At 47.7% G+C, this 22,832-nt stretch overlaps 1 protein-coding gene across 1 annotated transcript in view; it reads left to right on the top strand.

Moving 5' to 3' along the window:
• Positions 1-14,899: 14,899 nt before the first annotated feature.
• IQSEC3 (IQ motif and Sec7 domain ArfGEF 3) overlaps positions 14,900-22,832 on the top strand; it is an 84,903-nt gene continuing 76,970 nt past the window's right edge. Inside the window, exon 1 of the mRNA XM_061124057.1 lies at positions 14,900-15,417. Coding sequence (XP_060980040.1) covers positions 14,900-15,417 — 518 coding nt within the window. The remainder of the gene's footprint in view (positions 15,418-22,832) is intronic.

Below are 22,832 nucleotides of genomic sequence, written 5' to 3'. Positions count from 1 at the left end.
GGAGGCTCAAACACACAGAGAGAATTTTATGTTCTCTCTGTGATTTTCTTGCCCTGCCTTAAAATATAAACTTGATAGCATTACATTGTAACCAAGAAGGAACTTTTCACTTTTTAAAAGAAAATTAAAAAAAAAAAAATAGGCAGATTTGACCCCATTACTCTCTTACTTAGATTCTTTGTGTGTCTGCATGTACCAGGAATCCTATTTAGATTCTTCTGTTTGTTTATGTGTTTTAATTTTAATTTTTTGGCCATGCCACACAGCAGGCAAGATCTTAGTTCCCTGGCCAGGGACAGAACCCACACCCACTGGGATGGAAGCGCAGTCTTAACCACTGGACCACCAGGGAAGTCCGCTATTCAGATTCTTAATGGCTTTCCATAACTCCTAGGATAAAGATCATATCCTCGATGGGACTTATAAGACTGGACCATGTCCAGTCAAGTGGCCTTCTTTTCCTGGGATGCCAGCCTCTGTCCTGCCTCAGGGCCTTTGCACACACTGTCCCCTCTATCTGGACCACTATATTCCTTTTTCTTTACTTCATGAACACCTGCTTATGCCTCACATCTCTGTTCAAACATCACTTCCTCTGACCCCCAGGCTAGTTTAGGTCCTGCTACTATGTGCCCTGAGGTAACCTTCTGATTTTTTTACTTAGCACTGATCAGCTTGTACGCATGTGTGCTAAGTTACTTCAGTCGTGTCTGACTCTTTGTGACACTATGGACTGTATGTAGCCTGCCAGCCTCCTCTGTCCATGGGATTCTCCAGGCAGGAGAACTGGAGTGGGTTGCCATGCCCTCCTGCAGCGGATCTTCCCAGACCAGAGATCGAACCTGCGTCTCTTATGTTTCCTGCATTGGCAGGCAGGTTCTTTACCACTAGAGCCACCTGGGAAGTCCACTGATCAGCTTATGATGATGTATTTCTAGGATCATTCATTTCACCTGTGTTTCTCTCACTAGACTAGTAGGCTTTATGAGGACAGGGACTGTATTTTGTTGATCCAGGATCCCTGGTGCCTCATCCCTAGGGCTACTATGTAATGTGTGGGCCCCACACAAAATGAAAAGGCAGCGCCCTGCTCAAAAAGAAGGAAAAAATGCCTTTAGAGACAGTAAAACAGACAGCTTTTCCTTTTCTTCTGTGTTCTCTGTCTTGACTTGTCATAGCATTTAAAAAAAGATTGGAGGTCTTTTCCCTGGTGGTCCAGTGGTTAAGACTTCACCTTCAAATGCACAGGGTGCAGGTTCAATCCCTGGCTGGGGTGCTAAGACCCCTACATGTCTCACAGCCAAAAAACCAAGACATAAAGCATAAGCAATACTGTAACAAATTCAATAAAGACTAAAAATGGTCCATATCAAAAATAATTTTTGGAACTGTAGTTAATTTACAATGTTGTATTAGTTTCTGGTATATAGCAAAGTGATTCAGTTTTATATATATATAATGGAAAAGAATCTGAAAAAGAATACATCTATACTTAAGAATAAATACATGTTCTTAAAAAGAGTATGTATCTATATATACTCTTTTAAGATTCCTTTCCATTATAGTTTATTAAAATTTTTTTTATTGAAGTATAGTTTGTCACAGTATTTTTCTTTGCTATTTAATGCCATCCTAAGCTAAAAGGTTAAAAACATAAATTTAAATGATCATCACGAATTTTCATTCATCTTTATGTCATACCATGAAAATTTTAAATGGAAATATGAGCATTTGACTCCTATGTGGAATCACCAAAATCACACAGTTGCCAGCTGGTTCACGTGTGTTTCACTCTTCTGGGATCAGTGGGAATGCTGCATGAACTGGGATGTCTCTCTCTACACTTGCAGCTCCACCCCCACACTCTGCCTGGGGTCACTGATGACTCAGGCAGGGCTGTGAGGACAAGGAGCTGGCGGCTGCTCTGTCTTTTCCTTTCCCTCCATGTCACCATTTTCAGCATCACTGCTGGTTAATAAGGATGTGACATCAGTAGGAAAGGACGTGATGGGGTTCTTCAGTTATTTGCGTTTCTTCGAATGTCACTGCCTTCTCCCTGCGCACAGAGCAAGCTCTGGGTTGGATGTGCCGTGGCCTCCCCCGGCCTCTGAGTGACCCACCTATCAGTCGGGGACCCCACACCCCTCCCTGTGCTGACGCGAGTCTCCCTATGCTGTGCCCACGTGTGTGTCCCTCGGAGTTCTCTGCTCACAGGGCATCAGGAAGGCTGCACTGGAGTAGGAGGAAGGGATGGGACACGCCTGCTGGCTGTGTGCAGGCTCTTCTGTGCCCGACTTCCCTACAACCTCACATAACAGCCCTGTCGAGATAAAATGGGTAACGATTTCAAGGTTCTGACAGCAGACCATTGAATCAAATGTGGGTCCTTCTGAGCATGAGACCCTCCGTGTATGACTGCACAGGTCACATGCTTATGAAGGTGGCCCTTCCGAACTTACACAAGAGTTGCTCAATAACTGTGTTAAATGAATGAGTGAAGGTTGTCACTTGATGTAAGGGACACAGTTTGTTTGGTTTTGATAAAAACTAAAGACCTCTCTGCTCTGTCATCTTGGAGATGCAACATAAATGTCAGAGGGGCACCCCTGCCTGGAACTGTCTGTTTGTGGAGACACTTCCTCTCCTGTTTCAGAGTGAGAGAGGAGGGGAGAGGGGGCGGAGAAAGCCTGGTCTCTGGACTCATCTGTCAATTAATCACTGCACCTTGTAAATACAATGTGACAACTTGTAGCCTAATCTCTTAAGACCAGGTCTAAGTGTGAATTAAGCTTCACAGCTCATTGCCTTCATTCACCTCCTCCCCACCTTTCAGCCTCCATCCTTACTTAAAGAGGCCTGAAGTTGCTACTTTGTCAGCAGAAGCCCTCTGGGACCCACCCTTGGGGGAATGGGGAGCAGCACCGCTCAGCCAAGGTCAGACCCGCTGGCTGCTGGGTGAGGCTGAATCTTTGTCTCTGGCCTTGCCTCAGGTCCACAGCTTGGCACATGCAGAAAGACCTCTGAGAATTGCAAAGTCCAGGAGGCAGGAGACCTCAGCTCAAGATCTAGGTTTATTCTACAACACTCCATCATGTGACCCTCTAGAGGTCTCTATCAAATGAGAAAATGAGCTAGATAAATTGTCTACAAGCAGCATTCCCAGAATCTTCAATGTTTCAAGAATTACAATGGTTGGAGGAAGGGAGAGCCTCCCCAAGTTCAGCCATTAGTAATCGTCTTCATTATTGCCATCACCATCACCATTGCCATCATCATCACCATCACCACCAGCATCATCACCACCATTATCACACCATCATCATGATCGTCACCATCATCACCATCACATCATCACCACCATCTCCATCATCGTGGCAGACACTCGCTATGCAAGGGGTTCTCTTAAGGCTCTAGATGCAATAACTCATTTAGTTGTCACAATATTCCTATAAGATGGGTTTTAACCATTACACTCATTTGCAGATGAGGAAACTGAGGCGCTGAGAGGTTAAGTGACTTGCTCCAGGCCAGTAACTAGTAAACAACAGAGCAAGGACTTGAACCTTGTAGTTGGGCTCTGTAGTACTCCTACATAACCACACCACCCCCATTTTATCTAAGCACCTACCTCTCCATTCATCCATCCAAGTTCCACGTAAGAGTCTATTTGATAAAAAAGAATTCTTCTGAAAAAATTATTAAAAATGATAAAAAGGTGAAAACTGCTAAATATTGTCATTCAAACTGGAGAAGCCCCAGGGGGTGAGGTGCTATGATTGCTTCCCACTTCCTGGGTCATTCTCAGAGCAGTGTCAGTGGGTGGGGGGCGGGGGAGGGTGAAGAAGAGTTGGCAGCAATCAGAAAAAGAGAATATTTTGAAACAATTTGTCAAACGTGACACCTACAGCTTCTGTGAGAGGTGGAGACAATGCTATATGAAAAATCTCAGGCAGTTGCAGGTCCCTCTCTCTCATCTCCTCTTCCTGGGAAGGCAGAGCTGGAAGATACTGGCTGGTATAATGAGACTTCAGAGGGCTGAGTGTGACCCGTGGGAGAAAGGTTAAGGAAGGCAGATCACGGCTCAACATAAGAAGAATCTTCTTTGGATTTCCCTGGTGGTCCAGTGGCTAAGACTCTGCACTCCCAACACAGGGGGCCCAGGTTCAATCCCTGGTCAGGGAACTAGATCCCACATGCTGCAACTAAGAGTTTGCATGCTACAATGAAGACTGAAGATCCCCTGTGCTGCAAGTAAGACCTGGCATAGCCAAACAAACAAATATCTGTAGAAAGGAAGAACCTTCCTAGCCATGTTGTCATTCTGGTATTAGACAACCATGTTGTGGTGCAGAGACTTGTCCATCCTGGGAAATTTGGGGCAGAGCCTGGTGATCAGGGATGACATGGTGGGGTGCTTGGGCTTGAGGGGGGAGGGTGTCCTCGGGTACATGAGCTCCCAGAACCTTTCTCTGGATCTAGTGAGTCCACCTCCACCCTGACTCCACTCGGAACTTCTGAGGTCCGGAGAAGAGAAGACCTTGCCCCCAGACCATGGGCTTCTCAGGGTCAGAGAGAAGGGTCAGAACCAGTAGCCAGCGTTCTCAGAGCTGTGGCTCCAGCTGGAAGCTTCTCAAATGTTCTCAGTGACACCCCACTGCATGCACACCCCACTGCATGCACACTCCCCTCAAAGACAGAAGATAATTCTCTCTGTGCCCTTCTTACTACAGGGCTTTCTGACACATCTCTGAGAGTCTGTCATGGAGCCTTCTGACCTCCACATTCAAGGCGGGCCATATGTTGGGGCTGCAGATGAGGGCACAGAGGTGAAGGGGTGTTCCCACCTTCGGCTGGTCCCTCAGGTCCTGCTTGGACCTGCACTTGCTCCTCGAACAATGTGTTCACCACTTACAGTTCATAAAGGACAACCACAGGTGCGGTCTCAGGCAGTGCCGCTACTGACCCCTCCACGGACGGGGGTGGGGGCGTGTGGCGAGAAAGCGACTCGCCCGGTGCCAGACCCCAGGGAATCCTTCACTGCTCCTGCTCCTCAGCGAGGCAGCATTTCCCCTACGGCAGGTGTCCTGGAACCAGACGGCTTTCTGGAACATCTCTAAGAGCCTGACGTGGAGGAACCACAGCACCTGCCTGAGACCCACGTACAGGTGAAGAATGGAGACTCAGAGAAAGTGACTGATTTCCTCAAGGTCGCCTGGGTAGAAGGGGCAGAATGAGGGATCAAACCCATGTCTGCCTTTTCCAGAACTCATGTTCTTTTTTCATCCCTAAATCCAGAGACACCCCAAGGAAACAGCATCTTGGGAGGAGGGATGTGGGGCTCTGTTTAGGCCAGAAAGCTTGGGGTGCCTTTGGAATGGTCCAGAAGGATTGGAAGGGCTGGGCTGATCCATTGGGGGCAAGGAGGCTGACTAGGGCTCCTACAGCCCAAATCCTGGCTGCAGGAGGGCCTTGGAGATTCCCTCTGGGCCCAGGCCATGAACTGCATCCCATCCACTGACATTCACTATGTGAGACCCAGAAACACCACTCCCTGGGCCGCACTTGAAAGAAGCCCTGACAGGAAATCCAGGGCAGCCTGGCCTGAGCGGGGCCCTGGGCTCCGTCATCTACTAGCCTTGGGAATAGCCTACGTTATTCCCGTGTGCCCCTGCACCCTTTTCTATAAAATGGGGTTAATACAAATACTTTTTGTGAGGATGGAACAAGCCTGTGTATCTGTCAAAGTACTCTGCTCATGGTATGGCATTGCTATACTTATTACGGTATTCATTCAAGCTTTATTAAAGTAAAACTGATCTTACTGGGCATATGCCCTGTGCCAGACATGGTTCTGAGTACTCTGATGGTTTATCTCATTTAAACACACATATAAGAATAAGGTCAGGGCTTCCCAGGTGGCGCTAGTAGTAAAGAATTGCTTGCCTATGCAGGAGATATAAGAGACTAGGGCTCGATCCCTGGGTCGGGAAGATCCCCTGGAGACGGGCATGGCAACTCACTCCAGTATTCTTGCCTGGAGAATCCCATGGACGGAGGAGCCTGGTGGACTACAGACCATACGGTGGCAAAGAGTCAGACAGGACTAAAGTGACTTAGCATGCACACACAAGTATAGGGTCACTGCTGACCACCCCTCAAAGTATTCTTTCCACAACCTGTCAGGATGTCTGAATATGCAGTGCTGAGGAAAAGGAATAGGGGCTTAGAACAGGAGACCTGGGTTCCAGTCCTAGTTCTGACATCATTAGCTGTGTAACTTTAGAAAAGCTACTTGCCCTCTCTGAGCCTCATTTGCCACATCGGAAAAATGTCCATGTCTGGCTTACCACTCCTGAAAGTCAAATAAAATAAATACATTAGTGATTGCACATATCATGCACTATTTATTTAGCCTTACAATACCCTTACAACTTATGATGGGGATTCAGTTATTATTCCCACTTTATAGTTAAGAAAACCCAGGCCCAGAGAGTGAAAGACAAATGCTGGCTAGGATTATCAACACTGTTATTAAATAACAATAAGGCAAATGCCAGTGAAAACAGACCCAAAAGGTCACGGGGAGAGGCCATGTTTGCTTTACTTCCCCGTAGGCTTATAGCTCGATTTCTTCCCATTCCCGGCAACAGTGCATAAGAAGCACGTGTGCGTCCGAGTTCAGGTTTGCATGAAATCCAGAGGTAGAGGGCTGAACAAAGAGCTCCTGAGTGCCCTCACTAGTGATCTGGCATACCCTGAATCTTGTGGGCAGCAGCAGACACAGCCACTGTTTCCTCCCCACCCCTACCTGCCCCTGTGGCAGGCTGTCCAGTCAGAGCCAGGTGTGAAATCTGTGTGGGTCTTCTGCGCTGAAGTGAGAGGATCCCCCCTGCTCCTCACCCTGTGGACAGAGGGGGCAGTGCCTTCTGCCCTTGTCAGGTTGCTGAGGGATAAGAAAGGCACAAATTCATATCCTGGGACAGAAAAACTGAACCCCCCACTGTTCACTGGGCATCAAAGCCCTTGTCAGTATCCTTCCTGCTGCCATTGTTACCCTCGAATTCTAATCTTACCTGCACACACATCATAGCTAAGAGACAGGTCCTAGAATCTCACCTCCTACAGGAAGTCTTCCTGAACTGATCTCAATGTTGAAACATTTTATTGTTGATTATGCATTGCATGTGTGTAGAAACGTACACACACAATTTAACCTGGTGTCCTGCCTGTCTTTTTTTTTCTTTTGTGGTTTTAAGTAGCAAGAGTCAATCAAGCAAAGCAAAAGTCCACTCCCAAGAAATGAGAGTGGGCTGTCCAGAAACCAGAAGCAGCCCTGTAACTGGGTGCGTGTGTGTGTGCTCAGTTGCGTCTGACTCTTTGCGACCCCATGGACTGTAGCCCCCCAGGCTCCCCTGTCCATAGGATTTCCCAAGCAGGAATACTGGAGTATTCCTACCATGTCATTTAAAAAGAGAGAGATCTGAGGCTCAAGGAGGTAAGTGCCCTTTTCTATGGCTGGATTCTTCCCTGTGACTACCCATAATTGCTCACTGGTGTCTCTCTCACTCCTCCCAACCATTTCCATGACTTCCTCGGGCTTCAACATGCGTGTCCTGAAAGAGGGACGGGAATCCCTGCCTGCCTTTCCCAGCGGGAGGGTGGGAGGATGAAATGATAACAAACATGAAGGTGAAGGTGTCCTGTGAACCACAGAGGCATTCCTTTTGTTGCTTGCTAGCCCAGGAGCTCTCCACATTAAGGTGCATTGGAATCACCTGGGGTGCTTGTTAAAAATGTACTTCTTGGCTCCTGGCCACAAAAAACTGGCCAGAAGCCAAGAACTATGACTGCATTTGTCCTCCTTCTATCAACGGCTAGAGAATTGTTACATTCCAGTATACACAAGTATTTGAAAACCAATTTTCAGACATTGGAAAAGCAGCAGCATGGGGCGATGGTTCCTAAGAAAAGGAATGCAAACTAGGTGAGCCCCCGATCGCCCTGGCTTGTGACCTCGGGGAGGAACATTCAAGATTGTAATGCAGAGTGGGAGGCAGGCTCAAGCGGGAGGGGATATGTGTATAAACACAGCTGCTTCGCGCTGTTCTACAGCAGAAACTAGCACAGTATATTCCAATTAAAAAAATTTTTTATGCACCCCCATGTTCATTGCAGCATTATTCACAATAGTCAAGATATGGGAAAAAACCTAACTGCCTGTGAACAGATGAATAAAGAAGATGTGAGATACATGAATATTACTCACCTATAAAAAAGAATGAAAGTTTGCCATTTGCAACAACATGAATGGATTTTGAGTGCATTATGCTAAGTTAAATGAATCAGGAAGACAAAATCAAATACTGCCTGATCTAACTTAAAAACAACAACAACAACAACAACAACAACAAAAAACCCTCATAGGTACAGACAGGTGGTTGCCAGAGATGGGAAATTGTGGACAGAAGTACAAACATTCAGTTACAAGGTAAGTTAAGTCTTGGCAATGTAATGTACAGCATGGCAACTACAGCTAAACAAAAAGTTTTAAAAAAAAGATTGCCGTTCGGGGAGCAGGGAGCAGAGCAGAGTGTGATAGTCTCTGAGCTGAGGACATAGATACTTAGGGAGGCTGAGGTGGCTGGAATTTACAGAGCAGAGTCAGAGAAGGAGTTATATGAAGAAAGAGCTCCAGGAATCCACAGAGAGCCCTTCTTGGGTCTGATGCTAAACACTGAACTGCACACGAATATGGTAAAACTCTGTAAGACTCAATAAATAATGACTGGGATAGGGTGGGTGGTTAAGCTGGACCATTCACAGGTGTCACATAGGGTGGAAGAGATTAGAGTTCAGTCGCTCAGTCATGTCCGACTCTTTGAGGCCCCATGAACCGCAGCACACCAGGCCTCCCTGTCCATCACCAACTCCCAGAGCTCACCCAAACCCATGTCCATTGAGTCGGTGATGCCATCCAACCATCTCATCCTCTGTTGTCCCCTTCTCCTCCTGCCCTCAATCTTTCCCAGCATCAGTGTCTTTTCCAATGAGTCAGCTCTTTGCATCAGGTGGCCAAAGTATTGGAGTTTCAGCTTCAACATCAGTCCTTCCAATGAACACCCAGGACTGATCTCCTTAGGATGACTGGTTGGATCTCCTTGCAGTCCAAGGGACTCTCAAGAGTCTTCTCCAACACCACAGATCAAAAGCATCAATTCTTTGGTGCTCAGCTTTCTTTATAGTTCTGCTCTCACATCCATACATGACCACTGGAAAAACCAGAGGGATAAATTAGCCCAAGAATTGCCTTAAAAAAAAGCTTACAAACTAGTCTTGAAAGGATCAAGTGGATCCACAGATAATTTAATGACTTACAAAAGCAGAGCCCAACACTCTTCAAAAGAAAATAACAAAATTCTGCACTCAACAAAGTCACATTCAAAATGTCCAGCATATTCTACAGTGGAAATTAATACAACACTTGCAAAGCAATTATACTTCAATAAAAAAAAAGAAAGAAAGAAATTTAAAAGTCCAGTATAGAATAAACAATGACTAGATATCTGAGGAAGTAGGAAAATGAGACCCAAATTAGGAGAAAAACATAAACATAATGAGGTGAGAAATGAAAGAAAAAAATAACTAAGTGGAACTCCTAGAGGTGAAACCATCCTCACAAAGCTCAGAGGGAAAAAAAGATTGAGGGTAAAAAAAAAAAAAAAAATAGAGAACTTGGCGACCCATGGAATAATATCAATTAGTTTGAGCAGTTTCTGTAGCTTCATCTTTTAGTTTTACTGATTTTGAAAATTCTGCAGTGTTTATCTGCTTTAAGCCCACCCAGTAAAACTTTCCTTTTAGATACTATATTTTCACCACTAAATGTTATCTAAAAGAAAAAACACTTTAAATGTAAAGACACAGATAAATTTAAAGGATGGGAGGAAATGTAACTTGCTGTATTTGTTTTCTGTGTCTGTCATAACAAATGATCACAAACAGAGTGGCTTAAGCCATTCAAATGTATTATCTTATGGTTCTGGTAGAAATTCAACATGGGTCTCTCTGGGCTGAAATCAAGGCTTCAGCATGGCTGCATTCCTTTCTGAAAGCTTTAGGGTAGAATCAGTTACCATGCCTTTTCTAGAGACCACCCACATTCCTGGGCTCATGGCCTCTGCTTCTATCTTCTTTTTTTTGGCCACACCATGCAGCTTGTGGCATCTTAGTTCCCTGACCACAGACTGGACCCCGGGCCCCAGCAGTGGAAGCCAGAGTCCTAACCACTGGACCACCAAGGAATTCTTTCTTTCTCTGTCTTCAAAGCAAATAAAGTAGGTCTAGTCCTTCTCAAGTTACACTACTCTGACCATTCTTCTGTAGTCAGAAGTTCTCTGCATTTAAGGAACCATGTGGTTAGACTGAACACACTTGGATAATCCAAGACGCTCTTCCCATCTCAATCTCATAATTTTAATGGCACCTGTAAAGTCTCTTTTGCCATGTAAGGTAACATATTCACAGGTTCTCAGGGTGGGATATGGACATTTTGGGAGGTATTATTCTGCCTACCACACATGCAAACTAACGGTGAAAAAGCTGGAGTGGCTATCAGGCACTTGCATGTGAAATAGTCATCAAAACTAACTGCAGGGAATTCCCTGGAGGTCCAGTGGTTGGGGCTTTGCCTTCCAATGCAGGAGTGTGGGTCAACCCCTGGTCAGGGGGCTAAGATCCCACATGCCTTATGGCCAAAAAAAGCAGAACATACAACAGAAGCAATGTTTGTAACAAATTCAATAAAGACTTTTAAAAAAAATGGTCCACATAAAAAAAAAAATCTTAAGAAAAACAGACTGTAGATTGGACCATATAAAGTCCCAAACATTTCAGTAAATGAAAGAAGATTGAACTCATAAGTTCTCTGACCACAAAGGAATTTAATTAGAAATCAATAATGGAAAGATTTAGAAGTAACAGGGAAATTGCAAAATATTTTGCTCTGAGTGAAAATGAAAACAAAATTTGTGGGATGCATAAAAAGAGTGCTTTATAAAACTTTAAAAACAGCAAAAATTTAGAGTTTTAAGTGCTTGCATGAAAAAAGCAGAAAGGTCCAAAGTCATTAACCTAAGCTTCCATCTTAAGAATCTAGTAAAAGAAAAGCAAGAGGAAACATTGCTGCTGCTGCTAAGTCGCTTCAGTCGTGTCCGACTCTGTGCGACCCCATAGACGGCAGCCCCCCCGGCTCCCCCATCCCTGGGATTCTCCAGGCAAGAACACTGGAGTGGGTTGCCATTTCCTTCTCTGATGCATGAAAGTGAAAAGTGAAAGTGAAGTTGCTTAGTCGTGTCTGACTCTTCGAGACCCCATGGACTGCAGCCCACCAGGCTCCTCCATCCATGGGATTTTCCAGGCAAGGGTACTGGAGTGGGCTGCCATTGCCTTCTCCGTGCCCTCTGGCTACCAGGTAGCAATTGGCTCACCATGACCTCTGCTTCCGTTGTCACATCTCCTCTCTGACATTCTCACCTCCCTCTTACAAAGACTCTTGTGATTCAATATTCTTAATTTTATCACGTATTTAATGTGGCTATAAGTTAATACATTCACAGGTTTTGGTGATTAAGACATCTTTGGGAGGTCATTTTGCCTACAAGAAAGGCAAATTACCAAAATGGATACCCAAAGAAATAGAATATTTGAATAGCCCCATACATACTAAAGAACTTGAATTCTTCCCACAGGGGCTTTCCTGATGTTCCAGAGGTTAAGAATCTGCCTTGTAATGTAAGGGACATGGGTTCAATCCCTCGTCTGGGAAGATCCCACATGCTGCGGGGCAACTGATCCCACAAGTCACAACCAATGATCCTGGGCTCTAGAGCCTGCGAGCCACAACTAGTGAAGCCCATGTGCCTTAGAGCCCATGCTCTAAGAGAAGCGACAAGAGAAGCCATGGCAATGAGAAGCCTGTGCACAGCAACAAAGACCCAGTGCAACCAAAAAAAAAAAAAAGGCTAAAAATACCAAGTGTTAGCAAGGATGTGAAATATCTGAACCTCTCACATACTGCTGATGAGAATAAAAAATAGTACAACCACTTTGGAAAACAATTTGACAGTTTCTTATTGTTAAATATTTGTGTGTATGTGTATATATACATATATACACATGCATTTTGTATATGACTTAACAATTCCAATTCTAGATTTTTATCTCTTATAAGACACATGTAGCATAAAATATGAAACATATGAAAACATATGTCTGCATAAATAACTGTCCATTAATGATCACAACAGCTTTATTTAAGATAATCAAAAGCAAGAAACAACCAAATGTCCATTAATAAGCGAGTAGATAAATTATAGTGTATCCATATCATAGATGACTACTCAGAAATAAAAGGGAACAAAATATTGATACCTATAACAGAATAGATGAACCTCAAAATAATTATGCTGTGCCAAAAAAAAAAAAAAAAAAGACAAAAGAATATATTTTCCATGATTGCCATTTATGTGAAATTCTAGAATAGGCAAAACTGATCTCTCTTGACAGAAAGCAGATCAGTGGTTGACTGGGGATGAGGATGATAGCAATTGACTGCAAAGGGGCATGAGGTAATAACCTCATTTTTTGCAGTGGTGGAAATTTTGATTACACAGTGTATATTTTTGTCAAAATTCATTGAACTGTGCACACAAAGTGGGTGCATACTATCACAAGTGAGTTGTAATTCAATAAAATTTTTTTAATCAAAGGAAAAAAGTTAAAATATGAAAATATTTGGGCTCCACTCCAAGTGATTCCAACACAGCAGAACGAATAGGGGGCCCCATAGATAATTATGCTGCAGACTATTTCACTCATAGAAATAGTATTGGCGTCTATGAACACCCAACTCTTGTTTAGACAATGAATCAACTAGGCAAGCAGAGAAAATTCAGAAGAAAAGTGTTTGCATTCTGTGTGCTTTCATTCCACCCCCTGATCTCCAATCTTCAGTGGAAATACTGGTCACCCTCCTGGGTGCTCTGTTCTCCCAACTGTTGGCTCAGCTGTGGATAAGCTTTCTTCACTTAATCTTTGCAAAAGGAAGTCTGCTAGAAAAATAAATGGGAAGAAAGCAAAATAAAAATCCAAGTGCAGAGAAACGAATGTATTTGCAGAGCACAGATCTTCCCCAGGTCATTTAAGTCTGGCACCATATGGGCGTGACTGACCCAGCTCACTGGATGCCTGGTATCAACAGAAACACCCACCCTGGGGGAGCAGCAGATAGACAGGGAGACTGGTGGTCCACCTGCATGGAAAATGCAACAGTCCAACAGATATGCTAAGAGCACTCCTAGCCCAGAGGAAAGGGTCATTTACTGCCAAACTGGATTGAACAGAGGTGCTGTATTTTCATTCCTTAGTCTTTTCTTGCTGCCTGACATATCTTTCCCACCTTCCCCTATTCTGTCTATTCGATGACATACTTCCCATCCTTCAAGGCCCAGCTTGAATAACACCTCCTCCTTATCAGATCACCATAGTTAAACACAACTTCTCACTCCCCCGAACTCCTATGGCACTTGGCTTAAAGGTCTCTTACAGAAACTTTGATTTATATTCTAGTTGCTCATGTGCATGCCATATCTACTCTACTAGGTTGCAATCCTCTTGCATATACAAATGACAACTTGTGACCTATGCTACGGCTAGCCTGTATACTTCCTAGTATGTTACTTAGCACTTAGTGTGTGTTTTATGTAAAGTTATTGTAGAAATTATTGAGTAATTCAGTCCATGCTGATTCCTGTCTCTGAGCTTTTGCTAATGCTGTTCTCCATTTCGGGAAAATCTTCCCCACTTCAAGTGTTATTTCCCCCAAGGAGCATTCTCAAATCCCCAAGCCATTGGGCTCCTATAGCACTTGGGGCAATCTCCATCTTATCACTTACAACCACCACTGTATATTGAAATGAAATATTTATTACCTGTTTCACCTACTTAATCATAAGCTTCAAGACGCCAAAGATTCCATCCTAGTCACCCTTATCTTACCACCACCAGCACAGTGTTCCATGCAGTATGCCTTTCATAGATGTTTTCCAAACAGAATGGTCTCTTTAAGAAGCTTCTGGAAGCTCTTTAGTTCATGACACAGAGGGTCCGGTTTATTTAGTTCATGTTCCTTTTAGAAGAGCTAAACCTGTCCTGAGGCCTCATTCCCAGAGAAAATCAAGCATAAACAAACAGCCTTGGCTGAAGGAGTAGGACCAGATGTTGTCTGGGGTCTCTCAGTGTCCCATGACCCTCCGGTTCCAGGGGATTCCCCCAGCAGAATACAAGATTGCCGAGTACGCAAGAGGCAAGTGTGGCCTCTCCTCGGAAGGTCTTTAAGATGGACCCTCACTCCCTGGGATGACTGGACACAGGAAAAAAGAACGCGTGACCTGTCAGCCGTCCTCTTTTTCGTACATTTCTGTCTCCTTTCGCCATCCTCTCCTTTCCTGCTTCCTCTTTCCTTATCTGCTTCTGTCCTCCCGGTCCCACCTCACTTCCACCTCGCCGGCTATCCCTTCTTGCCAGATTCATGTCATCCATCCCGGGTCCCCTCCGTTTATCCTGAGCCTCTACCCGCTCCCTCACTCGCCTCTCTCCGCCCCTGCCAGCCCTGCAGGAAGCCGAGACTCCTCACGAAGCCTGGAGGGGGTGGGAGGGGGAGGGTGGGCCCGGGCGCCGCGGTCCCGCCCCCCGTGCGTGTGTGAATGTCGGTGTGGCGGTGACGCGGCGCCGGCGGCGGGAGGGAGGCGAGCGGACCGCCGGGGCTGCTGGGCTCGTGCGCGCCCTCGCGCTCCCCGCCGCCCGCCGAGGCGCAGGCAGGGCGCAGGCGGCGGCGGGCGGCATGGAGAGCCTGCTGGAGAACCCGGTGCGCGCCGTGCTCTACCTCAAGGAGCTCACGGCCATCGTGCAGAACCAGCAGAGCCTCATCCACACCCAGCGCCAGCGCATCGACGAGCTGGAGCGGCGGCTGGACGAGCTGAGCGCCGAGAACCGCAGCCTGTGGGAACACCAGCAGCTGCTGCAAGCCCAGCCTCCGCCCGGGCTCGTGCCCCCGTCGCCGGCCACCGCCGGGGCCCAGGAGCCTCTCCAGGACCACGGACAGCTGCCGCCCGCCGCGCCGCAGCCCGCGCCCGAGCAGCCCCCGCTTCAGCACCACGGACAGCTCCTGGCTCAGTCCCAGCCGGGCCCCAGCGGCAGGGCTCACGCGTCCCAGTCGCCCCACCAGCACCCGGTGGCGCCCGGGGCCGTGGCCGACAAGGAGAAGGAGCGTCCCCCGAGCTGTTGCGCTGCTGCTGGAACCCTCCTTCAGCACAAATCCCCCGCCGCCCTCGGCAAGGGCGTCCTGAGCAGGAGACCCGAGTGAGTGGGGAAGAAGGCATGGGAACCTTTGTGGGAGGGAGGGAAGCTAACGGGCGTGAGTGGGTGACGAGGGGGCAATCAGGTGCACCCGAGTCTGGAGGACTAGGGCAGTGTGAAGTGGAGGGGTGAGAAGATGCTTAGGGGCAGAAGGATGTCAAGGAGATTTGGGGGGAAGGAGGGAATGACACCAGTGTTCAAGGGGGTCTGGGGGATGTTGGAGCAAAAGGGGTCAGAGGAGGAAAGACGTGGGGGTTAAGTGATTAGGGTTATTGAAAACTGGCAGATTTCAAAGCGGACAAGACTGGGTGGGGGGTGAAGTTAGGGGGGGAGATTAAACTGAAGAAAAGAGAACAGTTGAAGAATCTTTTTAAGTTAGGGAAAATCTGGATGGGAGTTTGGGTAGTAAAATTATTTGAATGGAGAGGGAAATATGAAAAAAAAAAAAAAAACACATGTTAAGAGCTTTAAAAAGGGCAGGATCCAGGAAGAGTAGAACTGGGGTCTGAGGGGATTTGGGAGGCAGAACATAAGGCTGAGAGGCAGGATGATGCGAGAAGGAAGGGGGGCTGGATACAGAGGAAGAGGAGGGTGGGAGAAAGCATCTCCCAGGGGAACAAGCTAGCTCTTTAACCGATGCAGTGGGAGTCAAATCCAGGAGTGGCTCATTTGGGGAAGCTTACTCTGCTCTGACCTGAGTGGGCCCCTTTCTTCTGAATCCCCACAAATCTACAGGGGTGCCAGGTAAAAACCCACCAAGCCTACGGAGAATCCCTTTATAGTGTCAGGTCTGTCTGGTTACAGCTCTACCCTCTGATTCAAGGAGGATTTCTATGCAGGGTGTTAGCAATCGTGGAAAGGGAATAATGATGAGAGAGTTGGCAAACAGAGTTGGCATTTGGATGTAATTCCTGTTATGGCTGGTGACTGCAAATCTTGTTTCCCCTTGGTTATTTGGTGATAAGTGGAATCTCACGTTAGGTCGAGAGAGAAATATGCTTATTAGCCCCTAACAAGAAACTCTAGGACTTCAAGCTCTTTTTCTTTACATCAACATCCATGAACTAGGGATATGGGAAGAAGGGAAGAAGACTGGAATATTCTCTCCTCTGTGTTGGGAAGGCTGTGACCATGTCAGCTTCCTTTCTCTGAGGAGACAGGTGACGGAAGAACAGCTCATGGGAAATCAGAAGCTAGTCAGCACCTGACCCTGACAATAGGGATGCTAAGGAAGTTGGGGGTGGGAAAGGAGGAGAACCAAGAGTCATCTTCAGCAGCCTTGACATGCTTTAATCTACGGATACTTGTGAAGATTTGACATAGGCTCGTTTCCTCCTCACATCTACTGCAGAGTTAGACAAGTTGGGTCAGGACACAGGGTAGATGTGACCAAAATCTTGGGCTCTTAAGAGGGGAAGATCCAGAATGACTCCATAGCATTTGATTCAAACCCCAAGAAGATGCGGCTTTCTTTCCAAGCTCCCTCAATGGTCCACTGCTCTCCCTTCAGTGTCACGGTTTTCTTTCCTTATTTGGCAGAAAAAGCAGAAAGTCAGTTTTCCCTCACTGCCCATGGCTCAGCAAAAGGTGGGGAAAAAAATCAAAGACAAAAAAAAAAAATCCAAAATACCATGTGTTTCCCCCCCGCCTCAAATGGCGGGGGGGGGGGAGTATTATTCCATTCCATTTCCTAGGGCAACCACAGCTTCCAGGGAATCGTGGTTCCTCTCCTCATGCTCCTCGGTGTCCCCCTCCTTTTCCACCACATTCCCACCTTCTTTGCATCCCTTCGGGGACTGTGTGGGCAAGAAGGGTGGAGGAAAGCTCATTTCTCCTGAATAAGGACTTTGCTGTGGACCCAAAAGCAGCTTAAAGAGCCCAAACTCTCCAGCCCAGCGGCTCTTGCTGGGAACCCAGGGGTTTTAGGTATCATCTGGATTCCTATCCAGCCTCACATGTCACAACTGGAGAGAAACCATCACGTCCTCATCTTCCCCTCTCTCTTTTCCTGCGTTTCCTTCCCAAGGGAGCAGGACAAAAATAAGTAATTAAAATGGTGGAAGAGAGTGGAAGTTGTTGGAAATCTTTCAGGAAGTTGTGCCAGGTACCAAGAGGTTAACACTGCCAGGAACCCCTTCCTTTCTTCAGATCTGCCAGCTCACCCCTGCTGCTCCTCAAGCCTAGACACCCAAGCCTAGACACCCAGAGACTTAGAGAGCTCAGAAACAAATGCCTCACCTCCTCCCTCAGCTCCCTCCCGGCTTGGGAAATCTTGGGCATCCAGGTGGACTAAATGCCTTTTGGATCACCCGTGTCTCCCCACTTTTCTGCTTAACTTCAGCTGAAGTTTCCCCCGCAGAACCTCAGGAAGGAATAATCTTTGCTGACTACACATTTGGCCCCATCCTGCTCTCCACCCACGACCCCCGTTTTGCACGTCTGTCCTTTTCTACCCAACCTCTCAGTGCTGTTGGGTTAGATATGGGCAGCACTCCATGGATCAGATGAGACAGGGGGAGAGAGAGTCGAGCCAGCAGCCCTTTTCCTGGGGCCTCTCCTGGGAATCTCCCTGCTGAATCAGTTCCCTACTGGGCATTCTGACGTAGGAGGAAAAGCCGGCAGAGGGGTCTCTCCATCATAATTTTGCTGAAATCCGTTTTTGTTTCTTCCTTCCCCTTTTCTGGCTTCAGTAGGGTGAGAATGAGGCCCTGGTGAGGTTGCTGAGGTGGGGGTGAGGGTTACCCGGCAGTGTGAGACTTGTGATCTCACCGCACAGCTTATCTCTTATCCCCAGCACTCATCTTCCTCCTCTAATCCAGGAGAGGCGGGAGCCCTGGGGACCCTGGGACTGGGAAATAATAGATCATTTAATTGTCATCATATCTCCATTAATATGCCGCCCAGCCTCTCCCTCCTCCAGCTAAGGGAGCTACGAAACTGGTGGCCTTGGAAGTCAGGTCAAGGAAGCAACAGTGTGGGAATGGGTGAGTGTAAAGACATCAGGAAGAATGACACCCAAGGGGTTAACATTCTTTCTCTGCTGCTTCCTGGCTCTTGCTAAGCTCCAGCCCCCACTGCTTTTGCCTCTTAATGAAAGCAGCAATCTAGCTTCCTCCTCTTTATTTTTTCAATCAAGGCTCACAGCCTCTACAGAATTGATTATCCCTTTCCTGGCTGGAGTCAGAGCTTCAGCCTGACCCAGCAAAGTCCCCTCCTCACCATGGAAGCATATGACCCAGCCTGAAGCTCCAGGCTTCAATGTGGCCACAGCTTCTCTGCTTGAGCACGTGTCCATCTGTCCACCCAGCCGTGTTTAGAGCCAGTGGATCCCAGGGCTTGCCCAAGTCCCCACGTCCATGGGCAGAGGATTACTGGAGGCAGGCTGAGATTCTCTCATTATAATTCAAATTCAGCTCCTACCCCAGAGCTACCCATCTCCATGGGGCCATGAAGTCTGAATGTCTCGAATGTCTCAGGAGCTCCTGTCCTCTCCTCTTCCTCCTTTGTCTTTTTTATATCTTCTCTCTTCCCCCTTTCATCTCTCCCCTCAAACACACCCCCTGCCCATATTTTCTTCCTTCCATCCTTTGCTTCCATGTAACCTGTGTAGAGAAGTCTCCTCTCTGCTCCCATCCTAAGCATAAACTAAATCTTGGGTCATCTTCTGAGCACCATGATCTTGTGCTCCCCAGAGTTGGGGATGGCAGGAAGACTACTGGAAGTGACTTTTAGCCTGTTGTCTGAGACCCTGATTGGAGCAGGCATCTGTGCTCCTACTGAATCAAGGCTGACTGCCTGGAGGTGGCAGATCTCCAAGACAAGCCCCTCATGGGAGCTCTTAAGAGTGTGTGAAGGTCTGTCTGTCAACTCTATTGTATCTGTTCAAAATCCTGCACTCTCTGCTGCAAAAAGACAGAAAAGACACAGACAGTCCATGCTCAATGCACTTGAGACATGGGTCTAGAAACGTCTTGGTAAGTGTTAAGCGGACTGCAGGTGCCCAGAGCCTCCCTCTATTAGAACAGAATGGGGTAAAAAGGAGAGTACACACAGCATATCCAGAGCCCAGAGAGGTTTCCAAGGTTGGCGCCAAGGGTTTATGTGAGGAATATAGAGATGCAGGGACAGCTGGAGGGGGACAGAGCTGGGAGGAGTCAATCCAGGGAAATGTCTGTGATGCACGCGCTTACCATTCCCCACTCTGACCTACAGCCCCTCCCCCATCACCCCCACCTCCCAAGGCCAAACCCATCAACAGAGGACAATCTCAGTACTGGTCCTTTCTTTCCGGTGGCCAAAACCCCTGCTAGCTGAGGAAGTCACACTATGCTCTTGCTCCCCAGCCTCCCTGTCCTCCTCTTGCCCATCTCAATAAGGCAGAGACAACACCAGGCTGGCCAGCTGGAAAAGGGGCCTGAGTGAAGGCTCGCTGAGAGGAGGAGGGTTTGGGCATCTTCTGCTCACCCAGAAGCTGGCATGGGCAGACACTCGTGACACTCTGCCATCCCCTGCCTCTCTGAGGGCCCGGTCCACGGCTCCTTCCTCAGTCTCAGCCCAAAACAACAGGCCTCCAGAGAAAAGTCACCTGCATGCCTGTTCCACTGCCGCCTCCTTCCTTCCCCAGCCCTTCTCGGAACCACACGGCCAACACCAGAGGCCCTTGCCAGGCCAGCCTGTCACATCTTCCTCTTGGCCTGGAACCCAGTGAGAGGAGCAGCAGTCAGTCCTGCTGATTCAGCAAATATCTATGCGGCCCCAAGTTTCAGAGGTCACTTGTGAAAAAAGGCAGATGGGTCAGGTCTGGGGGGAGGGTGACACGAAAAATCAGGGAGAGCCAGACAACCAGCTGGATCACGGTCTGGAAAGAGGCCTGGATCTTGGACTTAAACCCCACGTCAGGAATTCTAGACACAGATGGCCCTGTTGCAGACCCTAAACGTTTTCCACTGGGGCTCACAAGAACTCTCAGAGGACCCAGAGTGGCAGCAGCTTAGCAAGGGGTTTCTTAGGAGCAGGTCCTGGGGACGCGCTCCTTGCACCTGGCAGACCCCCAAATGCAAGGCCACCACCACAGTGCCTTCCTCCTCTGCTTCATGAGAAGCATGCAGTGTGGGTTCCCACACAAACTGCAAAGGGCTTCTCGTGTTCACACAGGGATGGAGGGTCCTGTCCACTTCAGGCAGCAAGGGCATTAACATAGGAGGAGGAGGAGTGGGAGGGAGAAACTGTTGTTCAGGGCGAAAGGAACGTAAGGAAACCTTGCTGCTGCTGTTCCGTCGCTCTGTCCTGTCTCTCTGCGGCCCCATGGACTGTAGCCCGCCAGGCTCCTCTGTCCAGGGGATTCTCCAGGCACGAATACTGGAGTGGGTTGCCATTTCCTCCTCCAGGGGATCTTCCTGACCCAGGGATCGAGCCTGTGTCTCCTGCATTGGCAGGTGAATTCTTTACTGCTGAGCCACCTGGGAGTTTTCAAGATCCAGGTGGTTCAGAACCTAGGCTTTGCAGGCGGGCATACCTGGGTATGAATCCTGCTCCACCACCTACCAGCTGGAATGCCTTACATTCATTTTTTCAACTGTTATTGGAGTGTAGTTGCTGGACAATGTTGTGTTAGTTTCCGCTGTACAGCAAAGTGAATCAACTATATGTGTACATATATCCCCTCTTTTCTGGGTTTCCTTCCCATTTAGGTCACCACAGAGCATTGAGTAGAGTTCCCTTATACCTTCTTTGAGCCTTTTTTTTTTTTTTTTTTTTTATGAAATAAGGAATATTATCTACTTTAAAGGGTTGTAAAATTTTTAAAATTTAGATTATATATATTTTAAACTGGTCTGGGCACATAATAAGTGCTCAATATGCTGTAATATTTCTACAGATAAAGAAACCAGGGCCCAAGCTTCATCCAGAGTTAAGACCATAGCTGTCGAGGAGAATCCAGGTTCAGGATTCCTTCAGGAAGTCTTTCAGGCCACATTTCTACACGTGACCTTTCTTCAACCACCACTCAACCTCTGGACAGTATGCACCACATACGTGAAAGGGAGCCTGCCTTGAAATGCAGCTGGGCAGGAAAAACCCATCATGCCTTAGTGACTTGTGATGAGGTCTCACAACTGAATAGCTGGGAATTGCTTCCTTAAGCCCAACCTGAATTTCTTCAGCTGCATTTCCAGATTGTTTGCACTTTTCCTATGGACACTGAGGGGACCTGAGTCGCCACCCAACACCCCACAGTGGTAACAATGACCTCATCCGTCTTCTAAATGGGGAAACCACAGTGTCATCTCATATGTGACCTTGTAAAGGACAACAGGGGAGGGTGGGGGATGGAGTCTGAACCAGGAGAATGCCTCCTGTTCACTGGAATGAAAGCTAAATCCATTTCTCCAAATTCTCCCATTCTGGGAATGGAAGGGAGAAGGCAGACCCACTCTTCGCAGGACTCTGCAGTCAGACAGGGAGACAGAGCTGGGAGGGGCTGAGAAAAGTGGGTGGCCTGACCTGACGTGGCGTTTTGGTGGAAGCTGGGCAGTCAGGGTGGCTGGGGGAGGACTCTGCTTTATTCTGGTCAAGCCCAGAGGGTAAAGGAGTTTCATCTTGTAAGGACTCTCTTAGAATAAATACCTTCTAGAAAAAAAACAAGGGAAGACTGGCGTGCTGCAGTCCATGGGGTCACAAAGAGTCAGATATGGCTTAGCAACTGAACAGCAGCAGCAAGAAAACAAATGGAAAAGAGAAGATGGAAAGGTGGTTGTGGCTGTGAGGCCATCACAGGCCTGTGTGCGTGTGTGCGTGTGTGTGCGCGCACGGGTGCACGCGCGTGTGTTTGGGGGTACCGGGGTGGGCCAGGGCGAAGGCTGCTGGGCTGTTGCTGTTTAGAACATCCCATTGGGAGGGTTATGTAACTGCCAGGCGGGGGCTGTGCTGAGGACTACCTTCCCTCCCCAGCAGGGGGCGGGCTGCTGTGGACAGCAGGCCTGCAGGCCAGGAAGCACCCCACCCCTGCCCCCACCAGGAAGGCGTCCACAGCCCCAGGGGCTGGAGGGCCTTGGCAGCTGTACCAGGGTTCCCCAGACCCTCTGAATGTCAGGCGAATGTCAGAGCTGGAAAGGTTCTGGAAGGTCATTTGCACCGAACTTCTCATTTGGCAGAGAAAACTATGGCCTGAGAGAGAAGGGGCTGGTGCTTCCAAACTGGTTAGGGGCTGAACTAGGTTTACAACTCAGCTTGTCCACACTCTTCATCCAGTGCGCTTGTCAATGTGCAGTGAGGGACCAAGAGAAACAGTCAGGGCTGCCCCATGGGTGTGGAGGGCCAAACTTAACCTACAATTACAGGGGTTTCGGGCACCCAGGGAGGTCTCTCTGCCTTCCAGAACATCTTGCCTAGGCCGGCAATTCCACAATAAGAGACTC

The sequence above is a fragment of the Dama dama genome, chromosome 22 (genome assembly GCF_033118175.1).
Source record: "Dama dama isolate Ldn47 chromosome 22, ASM3311817v1, whole genome shotgun sequence".
In the NCBI taxonomy this organism is placed as follows: Eukaryota; Metazoa; Chordata; class Mammalia; order Artiodactyla; family Cervidae; genus Dama; species Dama dama.
This window is presented reverse-complemented; position numbering and strand designations above follow the sequence as displayed.